Below are 20,889 nucleotides of genomic sequence, written 5' to 3' on the forward strand. Positions count from 1 at the left end.
TGATGTATAATTATTATTTAAAAGTACCCTGTTGAATTGGCTGTTTGTATGTTGGAATCAACCTAGAAATGTTTGTACATTTAACTGTGAGGGGAGATCAGCAAAGAGTAAAAAAGCTGAAACTCACCACCTGCTGCTTCAAAAATAACGTTTTGGTGGTAAACATTAAAAGAAATGAAGATTTTTCAGAATATCCTTTAAAAGAAGCAGTGCATTATTTCTAGCAGCATAACAACTGTAATTAAATTACAAATTTGCAGCATGGTTATATTTTACCTAGCAAGGTATTAAGCATTGTATTTAGCAAACCTAATCATAGAGACTTCCTAGTCTTTGGCTATCTAAATTTGTTCATTGGTAGGTCTAACTCTGACTGCACATTGTTGCAGTGATTGAGAACAAGTCAAGAACAATGTTTTCTTAGCTCCTACAACAGAAGTAGCGCTCTGAAATATGAAAAGAGGACAGATGCATACCCCAGGCTTCATGTAAACTATGGGAGATGATTAATATGCTACTCTTAGTTCTTCTGATAGTTGAAGAAGCAGCTGATCTGACAGAAAGCTAGGATTTCCTTTAGAGGGAAAATAAAACACCTATTTAAATTATACATGTTATTTTTGAAGCCTTCTCTGTTTATAAGCAGAAACTGACTTGCTATTCATGCTTACTGATGAAACACAAACTAGGTATACAATTGCTCAAGTAGGCTTTCCTATTTTATTAAGCTTGCAGCTGACCTCAAAAACTTATGTAAATGGAGGTCTCAAGCTGATGCAGCAGCATTTACTTTCTAATTAGCGTTTGCCATAGCTGAGAGTTTTAGACAGTTGGGATTCAATTCTTAGCAGCTCTAAGAGAACGATGTAGACATGTCTCATGTCTGGAACATGTCTCATGTTCCGGAAATCTCCAAAACGCGTCTACCTTGGTGTCCCTGTTTGCATGCATATTAACTCTTACTCCTTTGTTTCTTTATTCCAAAAACATATCTGAAATTGTACTCAACTTTGCTGAAACAGCTTTCTGTATCAGGGCATGTATTTTCACAAATTAAAGTCATCTTTTTCTCTTTTTAAAGCTGTTGATGAAGCTGTGCGAATAATTACTGGAGGCCTACCTGAAATAACTGTGGAAGGCAACGGACCTGTGGAAAATAATGCTATGCTCAACAAGGGTGTCAAGAGACCAAATGAAGATTCTGACGACGATGAGGAGAAAGGCTCAGTAGTTCCCCCTGTACACGACATTTACAGAGCACGACAACAAAAGAGAATCCGGTGAAACAAGGTTGGAGTTCTACTGTGATAGACAAAGACTTGCATTGAGTTTTTCAGTCTCTTAAAAGTCAAGCATTTAAAAGGGACAGCTGCAAAGAAAAAAATCTTGAAAATGGTTTTGTTACTGTGGTGCCTCTTCTCCTATTTGGCTCTTGATCTGAAAACAGACAGAACAATCTTAGAATGTGCTCTGAACAAAACAAGGTTTTCAAAACCAAAAGTGCAAAATGTCTAAACTGCATTTTGTTCTTCAAGGGTGTTCACATCTACCACTTGAAATCTTGTGGGTTTTCAACAGTTTTATTTTAAAAACTGGATGGCTTATAATTGTGAAGCATTTTTAATTCACATTTTCTGGAAGACAGTTGTTCTCAGTTTGTTCATGTAGTGTCCTGCCTTATTGTTCGTTTTTATTTATGGCAGAATGTATGGAATCTGTTTTGTAGTTGAAAATGGAAAAAACATTCCTTTAAAATAAAAGGATATCGATAACATCATGCCTCATTCTGGTTTTATTCAAACACAATAAATTACTTTTTAAATATTAGTCAGCCACTTCAAGAACAATGTTAATAAGAATTAAAACCATCACAGGAAATTGGTAAGAGCAATACATATTTGAATTAGCTTTTTTTTTTCCAATTCCTCTAGAGGATACAGTATATTTTTGCTTTTAATTCCATGACTGTTTAAAGATGACACCATCGTAAGACATACTTGGTACAAATCTAATGCTGATTGTCCAGGCGTACTAGCTAACACAATCTGTTCCTGGATGTATCTGCATTGGTCTTCCACTTACTTAATAATATACAAAGCTAAATGTTAATATATTAGCTACATAGTTTAACTTGTTATTATCAAACAAGCTAACAAAAAAACCTTTGAAGCAGTTTCTATGTATACTTTAGATTTTAACTTGTAACCGCCTATTCAGAACTGCATTCTTGTAAGACCACAAGAACCCCATGAACTACAGGAATTAAGATACTTGTCAGACAAGTTGGAAGACAATTCCACCACCAGCAGTAGAGATGACTGCAGGTCACTGCTGCTATCTACCAGACTGAAAGATGGAAACAACGTACGTATACCCACATATATATTCACATGGAGGTAAGGTCTGGTCTTACCAATCCTAGTATTTCTTTTTTGCTTTGTCACTTAATGATATTTGCCTATTTCTTTTAAAGACAATGTGGAGAAACTAATTGTCAACCACTATCATTAAAAAAACAAACAGGGAAAAATCACTAATGGAATTTATACTTGTGGGCATTTATTACAGCCTCTTTAGATCTTTTACTGCTGAAAGGCCTACAAAAGCTTACAAAAATTGAGGCACTCATTCCCAGTGTGTAACCCCAAAGGTGAGAGAGGAGCCAGCTGTAAGTATTGCACTTTTTCTACAGCAATATCCTACTGAAAGGAAATGGGACTTAATGTATCGACCCAGCGAGCAATACACATCCACTAGCAGCAGCACAACCCATGCCTTGATGTCAGAGTAAGCAGGAGCTGGCAGTCATGGACCCTGAATTCCAGAACTGGGAGCAGCCATTGCCTAGATTAAGTAAGTACAATTTTATCTATTCATAATTTAGTCCCATTCATTCTGTCATCAGTCACATACTTTTCCAACTATGTTGTTTCACCATGATGTTGTTCCTTCCCACATCCTTCAGACCATCACACACAGCATCTAACTTTTTGTAATACGCTTAGTTCACAGGGGCCTTTAAAAGAAGCCTCTAGGCAATGGTAAAGTGTAAAATAACAGAAGCAATTTCTAACTTCAGCAACAGTTTTTTTCTGTTTTTCTTTTTCTTTTTTTTTCCAAACTCTAGAAATAATGTTTTGGGTAGCTTTTTTGTTACCCTGATCACTGAATTAATTTTTTGGAGCTGCAGAGATAAAGACTGTACTTCAAGGTGGAATCTGCACTAATAACAATGTACATTAAGCAGATGCAGCAATCTTGAAGACCTCTGTAGTAACCTTATCTGATTCAAACAAATAAATAGACCACATCAAAAACCTACTCATTTTTGAGTTACCAAAGAAAGATGCAAAGACAGACATCCATTTTACTATTTGAGTAAACTTAGCCAAGGGAAAAAATCACTTGTCTGAGCTGGTGAGCTCTTGCTACAGAGATGTGTTTCTTTTTTTCCCTTTGGGGAAGGCAGATTTGTAATGAATAAGAAAAAAATGGTTTAATAGTTGCACAGGCTAAAACAGAACAAAAGGTCTTCATCCGAACTAAAATTTAGTGCAGCTACATCCATGCTGACATCTATAGCAAAGCTGGAAAGGAAAGCATCAACAATGATTCATAATTAAGTGCTTCCTTCTAGAAGGCCTATTATTTTGGTTGACTGGTTGATTAATAAAACAAACCTGGATGTTAGCAGTAGAAGGGCCATTTATTTATTTTACATATCTATATATGTATTTAAAGAAGAACACACATTCTATTTTGGATACAGTCTAGCATTTAGGACACTTGCTATTATTAATTATGAACTTTGTTTTCATTAATTCATAAAATTTTGATTACTGTAATACAGTGTTATGCCCAATAACTAGAGGAAAACTTCAAAAGGTACTTACCTCCTATCTGAGTTTGAAATTGCAATAAGGCTGTAAGATCACTGAGCTCTTCTGTGAACAATCATCTATACAACATGTAACTAATTAAATTCAATATCTAAAAATATTTCAAGTTTCAAGAACACCTCTATAAAGTGGAAAAAAAAATATTGAAAATATTCCCTGTATATTCAAACTAACACTAAATAATTCACTTCCCACTGTAAATTTAAATTCATGCACACATCTGAGAGTGCTCTGCACTTCCTGGATAGTTTCAAAAACATGATTGAATATGCAACCATCTCAAGTTGTAGTTTTAAAAAACAAGTAAAATTTTCAGCCTAAATTTTCACACACTTAAAATCCACCTTCTGAAAATGACAAAGATTTACTTTAAAAGTACTATTTCACATAAAAAGGAGTAAACTACTTGCAAAAAAAAGGTAAGAAATGCCACTTTTATCAAAACATTTTAGCTCTGCCTTTCTGAAGACTTTACAAGAGATAAATAACAGCTGCAATCTATAAGATTGCCACCTTTGTAAGTACTGTACAAAGCAGAGGACAGTTACCCAATAACCAGAAAATTTGCTACAAAAATATATCGTGTTTTGTAACATCTGAAGGTAAACAGCAAAAAAATGCTATCAAAAATGCAGAAAAACTAGCAGTCTACCATACTAACCATAATGTTACAGTAAAGTGCTGTTTGGCTTTGTTTTCTGCCTGTTAAAGTTTCTCCTATCTACAATTTTAGCTTACTTCTTAAGTCTCTAAAGTAAGATCTTTTTAAAGCCAAATTACCTCTGGAGGGAAGGACCACTGTTAATCTCTGAATGAATTAAAAGAAATTCATGATAAATTAGAGTAAAAAGCCCTAAAATGATCCACTTAAAAACAAAGTTTGGTTCTTAAACTTACCCTACCTAGCACCCACTCAAAAATCTAAAAATTGCAGCCAGAAAACTACCAGGACATTCCCCCTCCCAACATTGCAAACTTACATTAAAAATGCATCTCTCTTTCATCATTTCCTTCAGAACCCTTATCGCAATTCATTGATTTTCCTCATTAGTCATCACTAGTGAGTTAAAAGGAACTGGTGTTTACATGAAAAGCTGTTTTCCTAGACAAATATTGGTGCATTTTTTTAAATAGCTGACAAATTTAATACTGTATTCGTAGCACACAAACTGCGTTTATGATTCTTTTGACTTCCCTACAAGTTGGGATTCTTCCTTAGTCAGTATTTTGGCAAGAACAGCATCATAATAAGGGCTGAAGACCATTTTGTTGTAGTTGACCAGACGGACGTACTTGACAGCAATCTCTTCCAGCTCTCTTTGAATAGGACCTAATCCTCCAGGAATAGCGGGTAATGATTTCTGGTGACTAGATGCAAGATAATTCTCCAGAAACTTTTGAATTCGAGAATCTGGAAAAATTGGACCAAGGGTTTTGGTTTGTTTTTGAAAGAGACAGTCGCTTAGAAAGATTGTCATCTCACGTAAAACACTGAACACAGCAAACAACTCTTTGAAACAAACTAAATGAGAAAGCATGCATGACATGCCACCAACAGTTTTATAAGTAGAGACAATTTGTCACTGGAGAACAGAGTATTTTTGTCAAAACATACCTATTAGCTTACATATGGTGTTATCGGGATTGGCCACTGCTTGGATTTGTCCTTTAAGCACAGTCTCTCTCTCAGCTGTGAATGGTGTAAACCCATGCTGGGAAAGGCAGCTGTTGACTTCAGCGCACACCTTTTCACCAATGGTAGCCAAAGATTCCTTCAGGTTAAAGGAGCTAAAGAATATGAAGTAGAAAGCATTACTCAGCTACTTTAGTTATACACTCTTTCCTCACCTTTTGAAAACAATTTATCCAATTATATTTGCCTTATTTATCAAACTTAATAGAAGAGTAATCCAGATAATGCAAGAACCATAAAGAATATATATAAAATGTATTACCAAAAAAAAAAAAAGACAAAACAAGGAGATGGGACAGCATTAAAGATTTCCAGCCTGAACAATCTATGCAAGTAAGAGTTGACTTTGTCTACACAGGCAGCTCAGACTAATGTGAAAAACAATCGTCAACCCACAATGCGTAGAGCAATCTAAACCTGCAAGTAGCTTACTATAGCACAGTCAAATTCTCAAGGGAGCGTGGCTGAAACCATGAGCACAGTCAGCTGCTTCCACTTACAGGGCTCTAACCAGGTATTGTAAGTAACACACTTTGAAAAAATGAGCATGTCCGTATCCAAATCAAGAAAAAATGGCTCTCTGTCAGTAAGGTGAATAAAAATCGTCAGCCGGAGCTAATAAAAAGCCCTCATCACTTCTTCTACATATCCTGCTGTCCACAGCCAAAGAGGATTGAACTGATTATTTACTGGGATCATAATGAAACTACACCTGCCTCTGTGCAAGCAGGATTGTTCAGTACTCACGGAAGATGCATTCCTGTCAGCAGCACCTTGACAATGGTTTTGATTTTCTCAGCAAATCCAGGAATATCAACAAGTGCTGAGCCTGCTGCACTGAACGTGACCAAAAGGACAGTCCCAGTCAAGAGGAGTTGTTCCAGTTCCAGCTGTATTTCCTGAAAGCGGCTCTGGTCCATTAGCACTGTCTGCAAAGAATGGGAAATCCAGCACAGAATAAAGTCTGTAAGCTAGCCCGTGAAGTGCCCCTGTGATGACAGCTAGAGATAATTCAGGAAACTGTGAAACCTTAATTCTTTCAAGATATTTACCAAAAACAAACAAATAAACAAGCCCCATTCTATTTACTAGATACTATATGAGGCAGCAATATCAAAACCATGCTAAGAAACCAGAAACCATGCTAAACCAGGCTAAGAAAAACCCAGCACAGAAGTCTCTACAGGAGTATGTCTAGAAGCCAGAATAAGAAATGTATCTTCCCTGAGTTTCCTGCAGAAGGCTTGCCGAACCACTCTTAAACCTCAGATTCCAGAATGCTACACTAAGTTTGCATTAAGCACTGCCTATAAAGTAAACCACTGAAACCTACAGCTCCCTCTGCCAGCAACAGGTTTGCCCAGAGAGGCTGTGGAGTCTCCATCCCTGGGGATACTCAAACACAAATACATACAGCCCTGAACAACCTGCTCTGTCTGTCCCTGCTTTGAGCAGGGCTACTTGATCTCCAGCTGTCCCTTCCAGTCTAAATTATTCTATGACCTGATCCCTATGGATAAAATGGAGATCGTGTCTACCATTTCTTCTCTCCAAAATAGTTCAGGAGGTTGGAAGTACGAATACACACAGCTTTTGATACATAAAATGGTATACTATAATAGAAATATATAATTATTCTATATTAATATATGTAATAATAAATGTTAACATACAATACTACACAGTAGATACATTGCAATACTCTACATTATGATATCAAACACACACAAGCCTATTTGATCAAATCAGTCTCATCTGACATGCTGACTTAGTGACCAGACTCGAATGCTTCTGAGAAAGGCGCAAGAAATTCTCTAATGAACCATTACAAAATGACTTCCTGGGAAAAGGAAAAAAAAAGACTTCTGGGCTAACCAGTTCAAAACAAAGGTAGCTTGACAGGACTATACTAATAACCTGCACTGTGTTGTTACCTTTAATGAATTGTTTTATTCTCTCACTTTCATGACTATTACATTAATTCACGAGAAAAATGAAAGTTTCAGTTTTTAACTGAAATCCTTCAGTTACTGAGTTCATAGTGCAAACAAGTTTTAATCCCGTCAAACCTGAAAGTGCATATATTTTAAGAGACACTACTAGTGTTAAGATATAGCACAAGCAAATAAAGATATACTTGGTATAATTCCTGTTGAACAATCTGAGCTTAAACTCTCGAAGTTTTTTCAGTGCATACAGAAAGCTCTCAAATACATTTGAAAGAACATAAAAGATAATAAACTTTTCTGCCTTGTGGTTTCTATAAACATGTTGCAAAAAAGCCCTCCAGATGGACGGACAAGAAGCTGTTTATTTTTTCCCACCGTGACTTTTTTGTCCTTCTGCTCCAAAAAAAAGAACATCTAATCACAGGAAGGATCCCATTCTACTAACATCCATCTTTATTTTCTCTCTGACAATCTGAATTTATAAAGTAGCCCTGGTTCTAAGGGCGGCTGGAAAGATTTTGAACCAAAGATTTAACCTCTCCAGAACAAAGAGAAACAGTTGAGTGATGATAAAGCTGCAAAGAACCACGTTTTATAGCAGTTTCCAAACTCTGATACATATGCTGGACCAGTCCTTTGAGAAGCAGCTACTAAAACCAGTTTCCATACTCTGAGAATAACGGAAACAGCTGCTCATTTACCCAAAAACTCCCTGCAACACCTTTTTTTTTTTTTTTTTAACAGGTACTGTATCCCCACAAGATGATGTTATCACAAACTTGATAAAAAGACCATTCATATTTAAAGGGGAGCTGGGGGGTGCAGGCCTAAAGGAAGTACAACCTCAATGCCAGGCAATCCATGAACACTCTGAGTTCTGTCCTACCCCAGGCAACTTCCATGAATAGATAAGCTACCAGAGAGGAGACAAAGGCACAGAGAAGAGCAACACCTGCTCAGCAGGCAAGTATCAGGAACAGAATAGAAACAACTGGCTCCTCTTTTCCAACTAAGTTTCAATATTGAAAAAGAAGCATATATTAGAAGAGCCACAAGAATTCAATCAAGAGATAAATATTTTAGTGTTGCACTTGCAGAAAGGCTACAAATTAAAACAGTTTCTGTTATATCCCATGAATGGAAAAGTAGTAGAACAAACACAGAAATCAATTTTCCTATTAAACACCTACTTCCGGGAAAGGCCTGTTTACGTGATCCCACTTTAGTAGCTTCAGATATGCTTGATTTTGTACAGCAGTGGAGCACAATGCAGAAGCTTCACCAGCAGCACCATCACCACTGCCGTGGGGAGGTAACTTGTTGCTTCTCAGCTTCGCAAGATCATCTGCTGCTTCTTGCAACCAGTTTGTGACAAGATCTAAAGAATCTGAGAGAGAGAGAGAAAAAAAAGTCTTGTTAAAAAATCATTTTCAAAGTTATTTTTTCCCACCTCTAATTTCCAAATAATCCCATTAATTACTATTCCTAATATCCATGATACCGTTTATTGACATGCATTTTATTTATTGTTTTTGATGTTTTGCTTAATGCAATATAAAAACCACACAGCTACAGAAATTAGAGGTGAGATGAGGTTAGCTAATGGTTACCTACATCATATTGAAATGAAACTAAACTCCAGTGTACTAAGTGCAGAACTGTTGTTCCAGTAGATTTTTTTCAAACCACAGTTTTGGGGCACAAGCTGTCATTTTCTGTATGAATTATATAGAACTTACAATAAAATCCAATTTATTTTCATTATCTACAAGCAAAGACACACAGTTTATCAAGAGGTCAGAGGGGAAGAAAGAAAGGAACAAAGTCATACTTGGCTGTTTCTCAAGAAACTCCTGAAACTTCTTTCTTTCATATTCAGCAGACTGCTGCATTAATTTTGGCCTAATACTACTGACAGCGAAGTTTGCCATATCCATTTTCATTAGGTCTAATACAGAGAAAATTGCTCTAAACAAACAAACAGAAAAAGTTATTCAAGGTTTCAGATGTTTAAGAAGTTATATTTACAAGATGTATTGCAGATTGTCTAATGAAAGAGCAAAAACATGCATGGGAAACATTAACGGGGTGCTTACTTTTAGAGTGTTAGGCAGAGAGAAAGCTTGAGCAAGTATGCACATATATGCATGTCTATCTTCCAAGTATGAACTAAAACTTGCTCTCCTGTAAAAAAAGTCTCTGTAGAATTAAATTTACTAGCTCCAAAGGTTATACTCCCCATTTTGCAATATCGTCTGTTGAAGACACAAAATGACATCTGGGTTTCCAAGCTTGCATACCATCTGTTGGCAGCCCACACAGCCAACCTCAGTGGGAAGGAAATAATTAAAACCAAGATAAAAACCAAAACAAACAAAAAATACCTTAATTTCAAAGCAACCCAATGCCTGCTGGCAGTATTTCTGCCACATCAATCCTTCACTCTTGGAAGGTTATCAAATTAGAAAACAGCGTTAATAAAATTTCCTCTAACTGTTGAGACCTTGGGCTGATCAACTGAGAACACAGTGACAAAGCAGAAACTTCTCTGCTCCCAGATGCAGTACGTACACTCCTGTTAGAACTAACAGCATATTATATTGCAGGGAGAGAGGGCTCTAACAGGTGGTACAGGAAGAACTAGCCGAAGAACAGTAACACATTTTTCTTATGACCCCAACTGCTTTTCACCCCTCCCTTCTGCTGTTGATATTAAATCCTGATATAAACTGATCATTCACCTGCTATCTGAAAGTTTATACATATTTATTTGGCTTTTAAGAAAATGTCCTTTGGTAATAAGCAGGAGTCAAATAGAATTCACCAGAAAATACAGGGTCCTTGTTAAAGACTTCTGGGCCATCTCTCCCCTTCACAACCACTATAATTCCTTCCCTGTAACTCTTTCTTTTCTAGGAAGAATTGCAGGTCGTCCTGCTGGAATTCCACACACCAATCACACACCTCTAAAATTATTTAAATGGCTCTCAATATGACGAATAGATACCATTTTGGTACCTGAACAGAGGAACTATTTCATGAATATCTTTCAGTTTCTTTATTTCTTCATCTCGAGCTGGAGCACAGAGAGTCCCCATCATTCCAATAACAAATTCTACCAACTTAGAAATGTCCAGGGCCCCATTTTCTGCCTCCTGTTTTATCAAATCCAAATCAAGAACTTCTGTAATCTGATTTCTTAGTCTTGTATGGCCAGGCAACAAGAAAGACAGGAGATTCTGAAACAGAAAGTTTTAACTGTGCGTTAAGAGTTCTACCACATCAAACACTACAAGGATCATAGCAGTTATTGAACCACTTTTTATTTAAACTAATTGCCATTTGAAAGTGGAATCTCTTTTTTTAAAAAAAAAAAAAAAAAAAGACCACAGAGTCATTTGTCAACTCCACATTCAAATGTTTCACCTCATTCTTTATGATACTGAAGTTACAAAGTAGTAAACGCTTTGTAGTACAGATCATACTTCGCACTGTTGTGCTAGACTTTTGTCAACCCAACGCTGGGGCACCTCAGTGATTTCATAACTAATGCCACTGTCATAACATAGAGGAAGCTTGGAATTATGAAACTAGCATTATTACCTACCTCTTATTCATCTTACATTGTTTCGTATTTGTTTGTACATTCAAGTTGCTCCTCGGGTTGTACAACTCACTTGAGTTCATAGAAAATTATACAATAATGAAAAAGATCAAGAGCCTCCTTTACAAACAAACTTCAACCTCCTTTTGCCCATTCATATCAACACAGCTACACAAATGCAATAATTTACTTTGGTAACGTATCATCTTACCTCTTTAATTTCTCCCAATAGTTTAATTGCATGGTCATATGTTGGTGGATCCTCCTTTAGCTGAGCTTCCAGACAATCCCAGAAAGCTTTATGCACAATATCTCTTACTTTTTTTTCCAAGCTGTAGATAAATATGACCAGTTAAAAAAAGACCAATACTTGTCTCTGCACCACCTTATGCAAATACTTGCAGCTCCTGAAGAAAAGCATACAATAATATGAACATAATGTAATAATGAGTATGGGAGAATTGACAGAAGAAATCTCTCATTTTAAGTTACTCAGGCAAGAAAAAACTAAACACAGGATTTGGAATGGCTCATGCCCTAATACATGGTGACACACAAGCAAAGAAGGCTACCAATTACAATCCTTGAAAGTAGCTGTCCAGTGCTACCTCTGAAGCGTACCATTAGCATAAAAAAATGATAAAAATTATACCTCATCTTCAAAAGAACAGTATTGACATTCCTCTGAAAAGCCTCACTAAGTAAATGCAATTCTAAGTCAAATTCATTAAGTAAACATAACAGAAATGAAGCAACTTCCCTGACATGAAAGCTTCTGCATTTCAACACAAATACTGTGATTATGCTGAGCTAAAGTCCCGGTTCAGTTTGTATAAACAATAAATGAATTCCACTGCTTCAGACGCAATGGATAATTCAAAATACTGAAAGCTACTCCTCCTCAGCAGGCAGCCTCCTGTTTACACCAGATTTAAATTCAGCACTGAAGTAAAATGCGCGCACATGCATGCACACAAACAATGCCCATACCAAACGCCACAGATTCACAGGACATTCACTCTGTGTGCAGCGGAGTTCAGGCAGTGCCCAGAGGTACTTATGCTCTGTGGTCCTCTGAGAGCAGCCAGTAACACGTTTTACTCTAAGTGCATGGAACTGCAACTACAATCCCAGCTGCTTTTTCCTCAAAGCACTTATCTATATGTACATTTAAGCTGTGGGAGCCTCCGAGCTATACACAAACATAAAAACGCATTTAATCCACAGAAGATTTCAGTGTCTCTCTTCAAAAAAATCTGAAGGGATGCTCTTTCTTTTCTAGGTGGTAAATAACTGCCACCAAAACCTTCACTAAAGCCGAATACAGGGATCTTTTACTGGGAGCAGCCCTGGTCTGTCACAAAGCCCAGGCACTCTGGATAAGACGATCTCTGCAATACATCTGCTTCTGTGAGCAGGTGCAGAGGTGTAAATCAGCCACTCTGGTGAACAACTACAGCTGTTTAGAATCAGAGGGCAAAAGCATCCAAATTACCAAAGTACAGGATTGTTCCTTTTATTATTATTATTATTATTATTATTATTATTATTAAGGGGGTGGAGAGAAGAAGAAAGGGTGGAAAAACTTGCTAAAATCCTTCTTCTCTGAAAAATGCTGAGATCAATTTCATGACACTAAGGCATACCAGAAAAGTTATCCACTATCAGAGCACATTTTCAAGTGAGCAATCCATAAGAACGAACAAGGAGCAAAAGCAGACACCTAACTGAAAAGCACTGTTTTAGTTGTGGGATTTTATATGAAGAATTTTTTGTCAGCCATCAACTGCAAGCAGAAAACAGCTGATGGACGTTCCCCCAGGATGGATCTTCTATGCTGGGACACAGAAGATAACACAGAATGGGGAGCTTTGCATGCCTTAGGCATACTTTCCCAACACTTGCTTCAGAGACAGAATTTGCACAGGATAGAGAGGTCCCAGGTTTTGGGACCACACACGAATTAATTGCACACAACCTGCAAGTAACGCGATAAATGAGATGAGGACTGGACAAAAGTGCCTGGGTTTGTCTAGCAGACAGGCAGACACTGAGAGGCAGTGCTGGGAAGACAGATCAAATCATTGCTTGAGCTCTAAACTCTGAGGGTCTCTCAAAAGCACAGTAGCTACGACACCTACAGACAACACTCTGGTTCCAGTGTGGACCAAGTCCCTTCCATGAAATACACACTCGCTTTCACAAATTAACCCAAGAAAAGCATTGCCTGTCACATCTCTCTGCATAAGAAAAAAAAGGAACAGCAGATGAAGCATCTATCAAATCAGTAGGACTGTGTTAGCTACACTGGCCAGTATGTGACCAGACATCAAGGCCTTTTGTGTTTGCTCTCTCCCCTGTCTTAGCTGGGGAGCTCCTCCCCTCCCCCCAAAATGGAGAAACAGACATTAGATTCAAAAAAAAGCAAAAATGATCTGAGTTTTGTCTTATTCCTGCCTGTGGAGGCAGTGAAAGCTTAAGAGTTGCTAAGAGCTCTACCTGCACCTGCAGCTAGACATGGATATTCAAAAGATTGCAGTCTCAGGCTCCTGGGACAAGGGGACATAGGCAGAACCCATACCATAGTGGGATTCACACCACATACACCCAAACAATTACCCCAGAAGGTTCACCTTTCACATGTACACATTTCTGGGGAAGCAGAACTGCATGCTCAACTTCTTAACGCTTTTTTTAGGCTTCTCCTACCAGACACTGCCCAGCAAGACTAACTGGAGCCTTTACCTGCTCCACTCAAACTGTTCCGCAGTTCTACAGATGAGGATTTTGTTTGTGTGTCTGTTTGGTACCAATCTCACCTGTGCTCTGGTAATTCAGCTGGTTTGATCTGGAAGTCTCCATTAACAACAATTTCATGTGCTAGTGCCATGTTGGTTACTCCCTTGGCTGTTTCCATTAGCTCTTCCACCGACACAGGCCGAGGAGGGCTAGCTGCAACATAAATTAAACTGTTAGACAGTTATCTAGAAAAATCTGTGGAAAAGCGTCTGCTAATACTTTTGGACCCTTTCCACCTTCTTGACAGTACAGCAGGCCAAAAGGCAGTATCACTGAAAGCTCTTCTCTTCTCCTTCCCCTCCTCTTCCCAGCTGGCAGACGACACAGGTTTGGAGCACTTCAGGAAACCAAGGAGCAAACCCCACTTGATATTCTGGGCTTGTTATGTCAATTGCTTCTAAGTTACATCAAGCTCTTTATTAAAAAAGAGGAAAAAAGGCCAACCTCAAAAAATTACTTTTTTAGAATTGCTTAACTGCATCTTTCTCCATACTACACAAAGAAATCATAAAAATACCAGCACCTTCACTGCAGCATTCCCCCAGTTACTGCGCAGATATCGCCACTGCAATTTTTTATTTTTCAAGGAAGTGACTTTATCTCTAAGGCAGTCGGCAAACAGACCACCACTGACATTAAGCAATAACATACTGGTCAGCTAATTATACTCACTGCTTTCAGTGCAACTGGCGCTTCTCCAAACTCTTCCCCCGCCCCGCACCCCCCCAGGCTATCATCCAAGTGACAAAGGATGTCAAGGCCTAGCCCCGGCACTGATGCCTAAGACTTCTTCCTTTGTCAGGCGTTTGGGACTGACAAGCAGCTTCAAGCTGGGCCTTGGAGCAGACAAGTGACTAGGAGAAAGCATCACACCTGAAAGAAAACAGGCCAGTTTTCATCAGGCGGAAGACAAAGGCAGTGACTGACTGACTCCAGACGTCTGTTAGGTAGAAGAGGGGCAGTGACAGTTTCAAAAAACTTCATTTGCTTCCTGCATGCACTGGGAATTACCGCTCCTAATTGTTCTGGACTACTTGACATCCTCCTCCTGGGTTGCTGCTGCCACTGCTGTAGTGCAGGAAGTGTCTCAGCCCTAAGAACGAGACAACATAAAGGCAGAGAAGGTGCCGAGGGCGTAGGCCATGCTGGTTAGAGGAGCAACCCTGTCCCCACTGAAGCCAACTGAAACTTGTTGCCACTGATTCTTTGTGGTAAAGCTTCCTCCTAGCTGTGCTATCATCAGTGCATGCAAGTGCCCTGCAATGCCTTGCCCAAAGTTAGGAGGAGCTTTCCCCTGGGCCAGGTATGTGAGAAGGGGGAAAAAGGCTAAATCATGAGCGTCCTCAGGTGGAGCAGACAAAGAGGGCAACGTTCACCTCAGCTCCTCCAGATAACACGTAGCTGCACAGAAAGAGGGAAACAACACAACAGAATTGCCATACTGGATCGTGTCCTCTCTCTGTAGTTCATTCACTTCAACGATAGCCTGGGCATAGAAGCAATGTGTTAATTCGCCACATTTAAGAAACCAGACAGGGATCTTCATAGGCTGGGTTCACTGAGATGTTTTGGAAAAACTAGCATGACTACCTCATTTCATAATCCAGTTTGACTGGACTTAAATTAGCAACACAGAAAAGGCCCTTTAAAAGTAACTGTCCTTCACTTGTCTGCCTCTCAAAGCTGTTCCAAGTATATACAGTATAATTCCAAGAATATATGCAGTGTGCTAATTTTTCATTAACATCTCACTCTTTTCATGCAGCACTCCTCAACCCTGACTTCCTTCTGCTTGGAGCTTAATCTTGCATAGTGACTCTGGGAACACAGCAAGAATTGATGTCCTGAGAAGCAGCAGCACAACGAGGTTCACAGCTGAATGAGAGTGCTCTTGTCCCACTGCCAAATGACTTCACCCTAGCAGGAGACGCACTAAAAGCTAAGAGACTCTTTCATTTACCAAAGAATGCTCTTAAATCATGTTACTTCATTCTCATATTATATCTGCCCCCTTCCGAGAGGGGAGGGCTTGAGACTGATGACTTGTTTGTGGTACAGTGCAGAGCAAGACTGTGCAATGAATTTTACTTTCATGTGTCCACAGCCTCTCTCCCTTATATGCACTGAATTTCCTATCGGGCAACCAAGAAGATGTAAGAGTATGAATTCCATACAGTACATCTCCTCGTGTAACATGATGCTAAGAGAACATTAAACCTCGAGTAATAATGAACACTATTAAAAAATAAAAATAATAATGCAACCAATAAAATGTTACTTCCTGAGACTCTCCCTACAGAAATATGCCACTAGTTATCTGAGCATTCTGTCCCTTTGATCTGAATCCCTGGGATCACAAGCCTTTTCCTTTGTTTTATCTACAGATTTGCCAGAAATAATTAGAGATATTGCACCCAGATCCTGATGTTAAAAGCAAAATGACAGAACAAACATGACCTAGGAATAAACTTACGGTATGACAGTCCTTAACAGTAGAAGTGGTATTAGGATTGAAAATATAAACTTTCCATCTCTGTTTGCTTGGGGAGGAGGGGAAGAAAACGACAGGACATTATTTTGTTAATAACAGCCTTCCCTGCCCTGCAGCGAAAACAGAGGCTGCAACAATCCAGAAGGTTTGGCTGATAATGCAAACAGCAGCGTCAGTTTAGCTACAATGTACTGGAGTATCACAGAATCGTCTAGGTTGGAAGAGACCTCCAAGATCACCCAGTCCAACCTCTGCCCTAACACTAACAAGTCCTCCACTAAACCATATCACTAAGCTCAACATCTAAATTTCTCTTAAAGACCTCCAGGGATGGTGACTCAACCACTTCCCTGGGCAGCCCATCCCAATGCCTAACAACCCTTTCAGTAAAGAAGTTCTTCCTAATGAGTAGTGCTTATCCTTTCTGTGAACGCAGACACACAAAAGTATCTAAGACATATGTGGCTCTGAACAACGTGGTTATGGTGAACAATTAAATGCTAAAACAAAATGGGGAAAAAGGTGTAATGAATAGCGTCAAAGCAAGTGATCAGGAGTTGTACAATATTTAATAACTAAGCAGACAAACTTACACAAAATACTATAAAAAATCATGATTGTTTCCGCTGGAAAATTATAGAATTGTATATTTTTTGAAGCAGTTTTGCTTACACTTTGGTGTATCATCTCTGTATGAACCTGGAGCACTCTGTCGTATTCTTTTTCTGATAGACTGATCCGAGTTGTCCAAGCTCTCCTGACCATCCTCCAAACCACTCAACTTTTCTTCGCTTGAATGCGGCTTGTCAGGATTCTGAGACATTTTCAGTTGTTTCCTTATAGAAAAAGAAAAAAAAGATGAAAAAGGGAATGAACAAGCGTTTTCTGACATGGCTGAGTGGGAAAACATCACCACGAGTTCTCTTGATTAAGAAAAAAATAAGAATAAAAGAAATCTTATGAGGAATTATATGATGTCATTCCCATAATGGCAGGGGACCTGGACTCAGTGACTCACTTCCCATCTTACACAAAAAGGGATGCTTTCAACACAGCTACCATTTACTTGATCTGTATTCCTAGTAAGTTCTCAAAAATCTGAAACTGTTCCCTTGCTTCACTGCATGCAGATGAGAAAGAAAAATATATTCACTTTTCTTCATTAGCACTGCTTATGAAAGAGCAGTGAAAAACACTTTCTGAACAGTATTACAGACATGTTGTACAAAAAGATGACGCCAAGTGAGGTATTTCCCCACTATATAGCCATAATAAAGCATTCTGAACACAACATCCTCCTCAACTGGGATCTGTCTCAGCTTATCAGAACTTAAAAGTCTCCACTCCAAGACACCCTAATTAATTAAGAAGCAGGAAAGGGACCGGAGATAAATTAATATAAAGTTCTTCTCCCCTAATTTAATTCCATGTAAGAGTCATGATTTATGCATGGTGATGATGTCAGGAAGATTAAAAAAAAAAGAAAAAAAAAAGAAGACAGTAAATAACATAGTAATAGTAATTAATATAAAGGCATATTGAATGTTAAATAATGTTTATATTACATCACAAATACTTCCAATATACCCAATGATACATAGAAAAAATGACCACTGGAAAAGCACATCTCACCATTCGCTACCTTCACTTATTTTATAATTCAGATTTCCCTCTGAAGAATGTAATTTGCATGTCTTACTATGGAAAGCTCTGTATCATACAGGAAGCTACCGTTCAGACTTCAATTTTAGGAAAATCTGTTAGCACAATATCCCTCTCTAAATCAATCCTATAACCAGGATGTTCTCTGAAGCAGAAAATCAGGAAGACTCTTCCAAAAAAAGGAAGCTCCTGGAAAAACACCAGCTTCCTTTTTCACCTACTTTCCCAGCAGCCACTGCTTTCCAAATTTGAAAGAAGCTCTCAGCAAGATACAGCCTCCAAAGGCACCTCGCAGCTATGAGAAAAAAATACTTACAGCATCAAGAACTACACGGAAGAGGATAAACAGCCTAAAGATAAGCAAGCAACAATGCAGAAATATGAAACGCACCACGGAGATTCTTTTTTCTGTACAACAGCTGTAATAACTAACCTTACTCCATCAGCGCTTAAATTGACTGCACCAACGTGATTCTACAAGACAGCCAGAAGACTCGGGGCATATAAGAAATGATTATTTCTTCTACAGCAATGACTCAGGATCATCATCTTGTTAGACGCAAAAGATACACAACAACACACAGCACTTGTCCATAGCACTGTACGATTTTAATTCTGGACAAGAAAACAGAGCACAGAAAGCATGGGATAAATCTACACAGGAAAACCAAGACGTCAGCACGGGTCCTGTTGGACCCATATACACCCTCTAGCTTGCAGAGGTGGGGACCCCCCCACCTCCAGCTTGAAGAGTCACTGATGTCCCAGCTCCAAACTCTTGACCATCTCCGCACCCCCACACCCCGACAAGCCCAGCCAGCACCGGAAAGCAGCACTTTCCACTGCCGGGTGACACTGCCACCCGGTCTGCCAGCGCAGAGACGGCCTGCGGCCGGCTGTAACGCGCGGCACCCAAACCAGCACGCAGGCACGGAGCCGGTGGGAAGCCACCGGTGGGCAAAAGGTCTGTTACTGCGAACACGCCAGCTGCAAGAGGATGAGATCTGATAATAAAGAAGCAGTCAAAAGAGAAAAGGATAGCAACAGTTGAAATAGAAAAACGTAAGGCCAGGTTAAACAGAGGAGGGGAACACATTGTCTAATCCAGCTAGAACAAAAGCGTTTCCACATTCATTCAACCAGCCTAGATTGCTCTTCCTACCCATTCTCTGCCACAAAGCATCCTCCTGAAATGGCAACACGAAGCACGATGACTCAACTAAGACCTACTTAGCTCTTCAACGCACGTGACACTTTGCAGTGCCTTGCAATCTCTCACCGTGTTTTACCCTCGCCACCCTTCAAAAGTACAGAAACGGTGCAACACAGCTTGCCTACGGAGGGCACACAGGTGGGAGTGACGTGAGCTGCTCGAGGACCACAGAAGGTGAACGACACGGCCAAGGCAACCATCAGCCTCACCATTCCCACCCCGCCAGGCCACCATTCCTACCACACAGACTACAGCCCAAGGCATCGCTTTCCAGTCCCACAAACAAGTTTTTATGTAAACACCGTTTGTTAAAAACAAACCTTATTTCAGATATGGAAAGTGGTTACAAGAACTCCCAGGCCATTTGGCCAAACGACAGCTGTGAAGATGAGGTAAACGGGCACACTTGTTGGCTTTGTTGTTTTGTTTGCACAGCCTACTCTTTTCTGCTGGATTACCACTATTGTTTCCAGAACGCATCTAGAACAAACCCTCTTGCCACTCGGTAAATAAGCTTGACAATACCTCTTCTAAAAGCACGACCGTCAGCTTTCATTTCACAGAAGCAGTTCTCTGAACGGAACAGAGCCTACCCCCGGCCAGTTTCCTCCAATACAGTTTTAACAGGATCAGAAGCGCATTCAGAAAGCCCCCCAGCACAGCAGACCCTAACCAGGGCATTTCCCACCGGCTCCTCTCACCCCGATCCCCCCCCACCCGACGCACAGCACCACAGCACCGGCTCCGCGGGGCTCCCGGGGGCCGCAGCCCGGCTCCCCCGGCCCTCTCCCCTCCCGCCGCCGGCAGCTGGGCTCTGCCGCCCGCCCCTCGCCTCCCCGCGGTCAGGCGGCTCCGTGCGAGGCCCCGGCGCTGCCAGCAGGCTGCCAGCAGGCCCAGGCGCGGTGCCGCCTCCCCCCTCGCTGCCGGGCTGCCCTTTCCCCGCGGCCCCCGGCGCTTTCCCCGCGGGGCCCCGCCTTACCGCCGCCGCCCGGAGCAGGAGCGGGCCCGGGGCAGCGCCGCCCGCCGCGGCCTCCGCCACCGCCGCGCCGGCTGCAGCGGGGCGGGCGCCCAGAGCGGCCGCAGGGGCGGGCCGGGAGCCGCCGGGAGCCGCCGGGGCCCGCCCCGCGCCGGGCGCCGGGGAGGAGCCGGGCCGGGCCCGGCCCCGCCGCCGCCGGGCCTGGGGCCTCCGCGGACGGCCGCGCTCCAGCCCGGGGGCTCGCCGGGATCCCCCCGGCTCACGGCGCCGTGCGGGGCCCGCAGAGCCCCGGGAGGGAAAGCTCGGCCTCGCGGCGGCCAAGGCAACCCCCGCCGGGCAGGGCCTGAGGTAGGAAGGGAAGGTGCTGCTGCCGGAGGGGCGGCTGGCAGCGCCGCACCGAACTGAAGAACGTCCTTGTTCTACAGACAAGAAACTGCCTTTTTTTTTTTCCCCTCCCACATTTTAAACTGCCTTACTGCACATCGAGTCATCATTTCACTTTCAAGGACAGTGTGTTGGAGAAGCAGAGAAGCAACAGCCAGTGGCACCAGCCACCACACATGACTGAAGAGTTGCTTAGCAATATGCTACAGTGTTACCTCA

At 40.8% G+C, this 20,889-nt stretch overlaps 2 protein-coding genes across 4 annotated transcripts in view; one reads left to right on the forward strand and one right to left on the reverse strand.

The window, feature by feature from the left end:
• CSTF3 (cleavage stimulation factor subunit 3) overlaps window positions 1-1,774 on the forward strand; it is a 50,613-nt gene extending 48,839 nt beyond the window's left edge. For both annotated transcript variants that reach the window (XM_083837886.1, XM_083837887.1), the window contains one exon: window positions 1,082-1,774. In XM_083837886.1, the coding sequence (XP_083694012.1) occupies window positions 1,082-1,284 (203 nt within the window). In that variant the 3' untranslated portion in view covers window positions 1,285-1,774. The remainder of the gene's footprint in view (window positions 1-1,081) is intronic.
• Window positions 1,775-20,416, reverse strand: TCP11L1 (t-complex 11 like 1). Of its 2 annotated transcripts, XM_083837908.1 has the most exons (11): window positions 20,290-20,394; window positions 18,531-18,712; window positions 17,108-17,271; window positions 13,965-14,097; window positions 11,357-11,477; window positions 10,560-10,780; window positions 9,373-9,509; window positions 8,732-8,928; window positions 6,340-6,521; window positions 5,515-5,687; window positions 1,775-5,310 (listed from the first exon to the last, which is right to left on the reverse strand). In XM_083837908.1, the coding sequence occupies exons 3-11, from the start codon at window positions 17,256-17,258 to the stop codon at window positions 5,075-5,077; spliced, it is 1,551 nt and encodes a 516-aa protein (XP_083694034.1). In that variant the 5' UTR covers window positions 17,259-17,271; window positions 18,531-18,712; window positions 20,290-20,394; the 3' UTR covers window positions 1,775-5,074. The 2 variants fall into 2 exon arrangements, with proteins under 2 accessions (XP_083694034.1, XP_083694033.1); XM_083837907.1 differs by lacking the exon at window positions 18,531-18,712 and having other exon boundaries at window positions 20,290-20,416.
• Window positions 20,417-20,889: the final 473 nt, after the last annotated feature.

Source organism: Anser anser, assembly GCF_964211835.1.
Source record: "Anser anser genome assembly, chromosome: 5".
Classification (NCBI taxonomy): Eukaryota; Metazoa; Chordata; class Aves; order Anseriformes; family Anatidae; genus Anser; species Anser anser.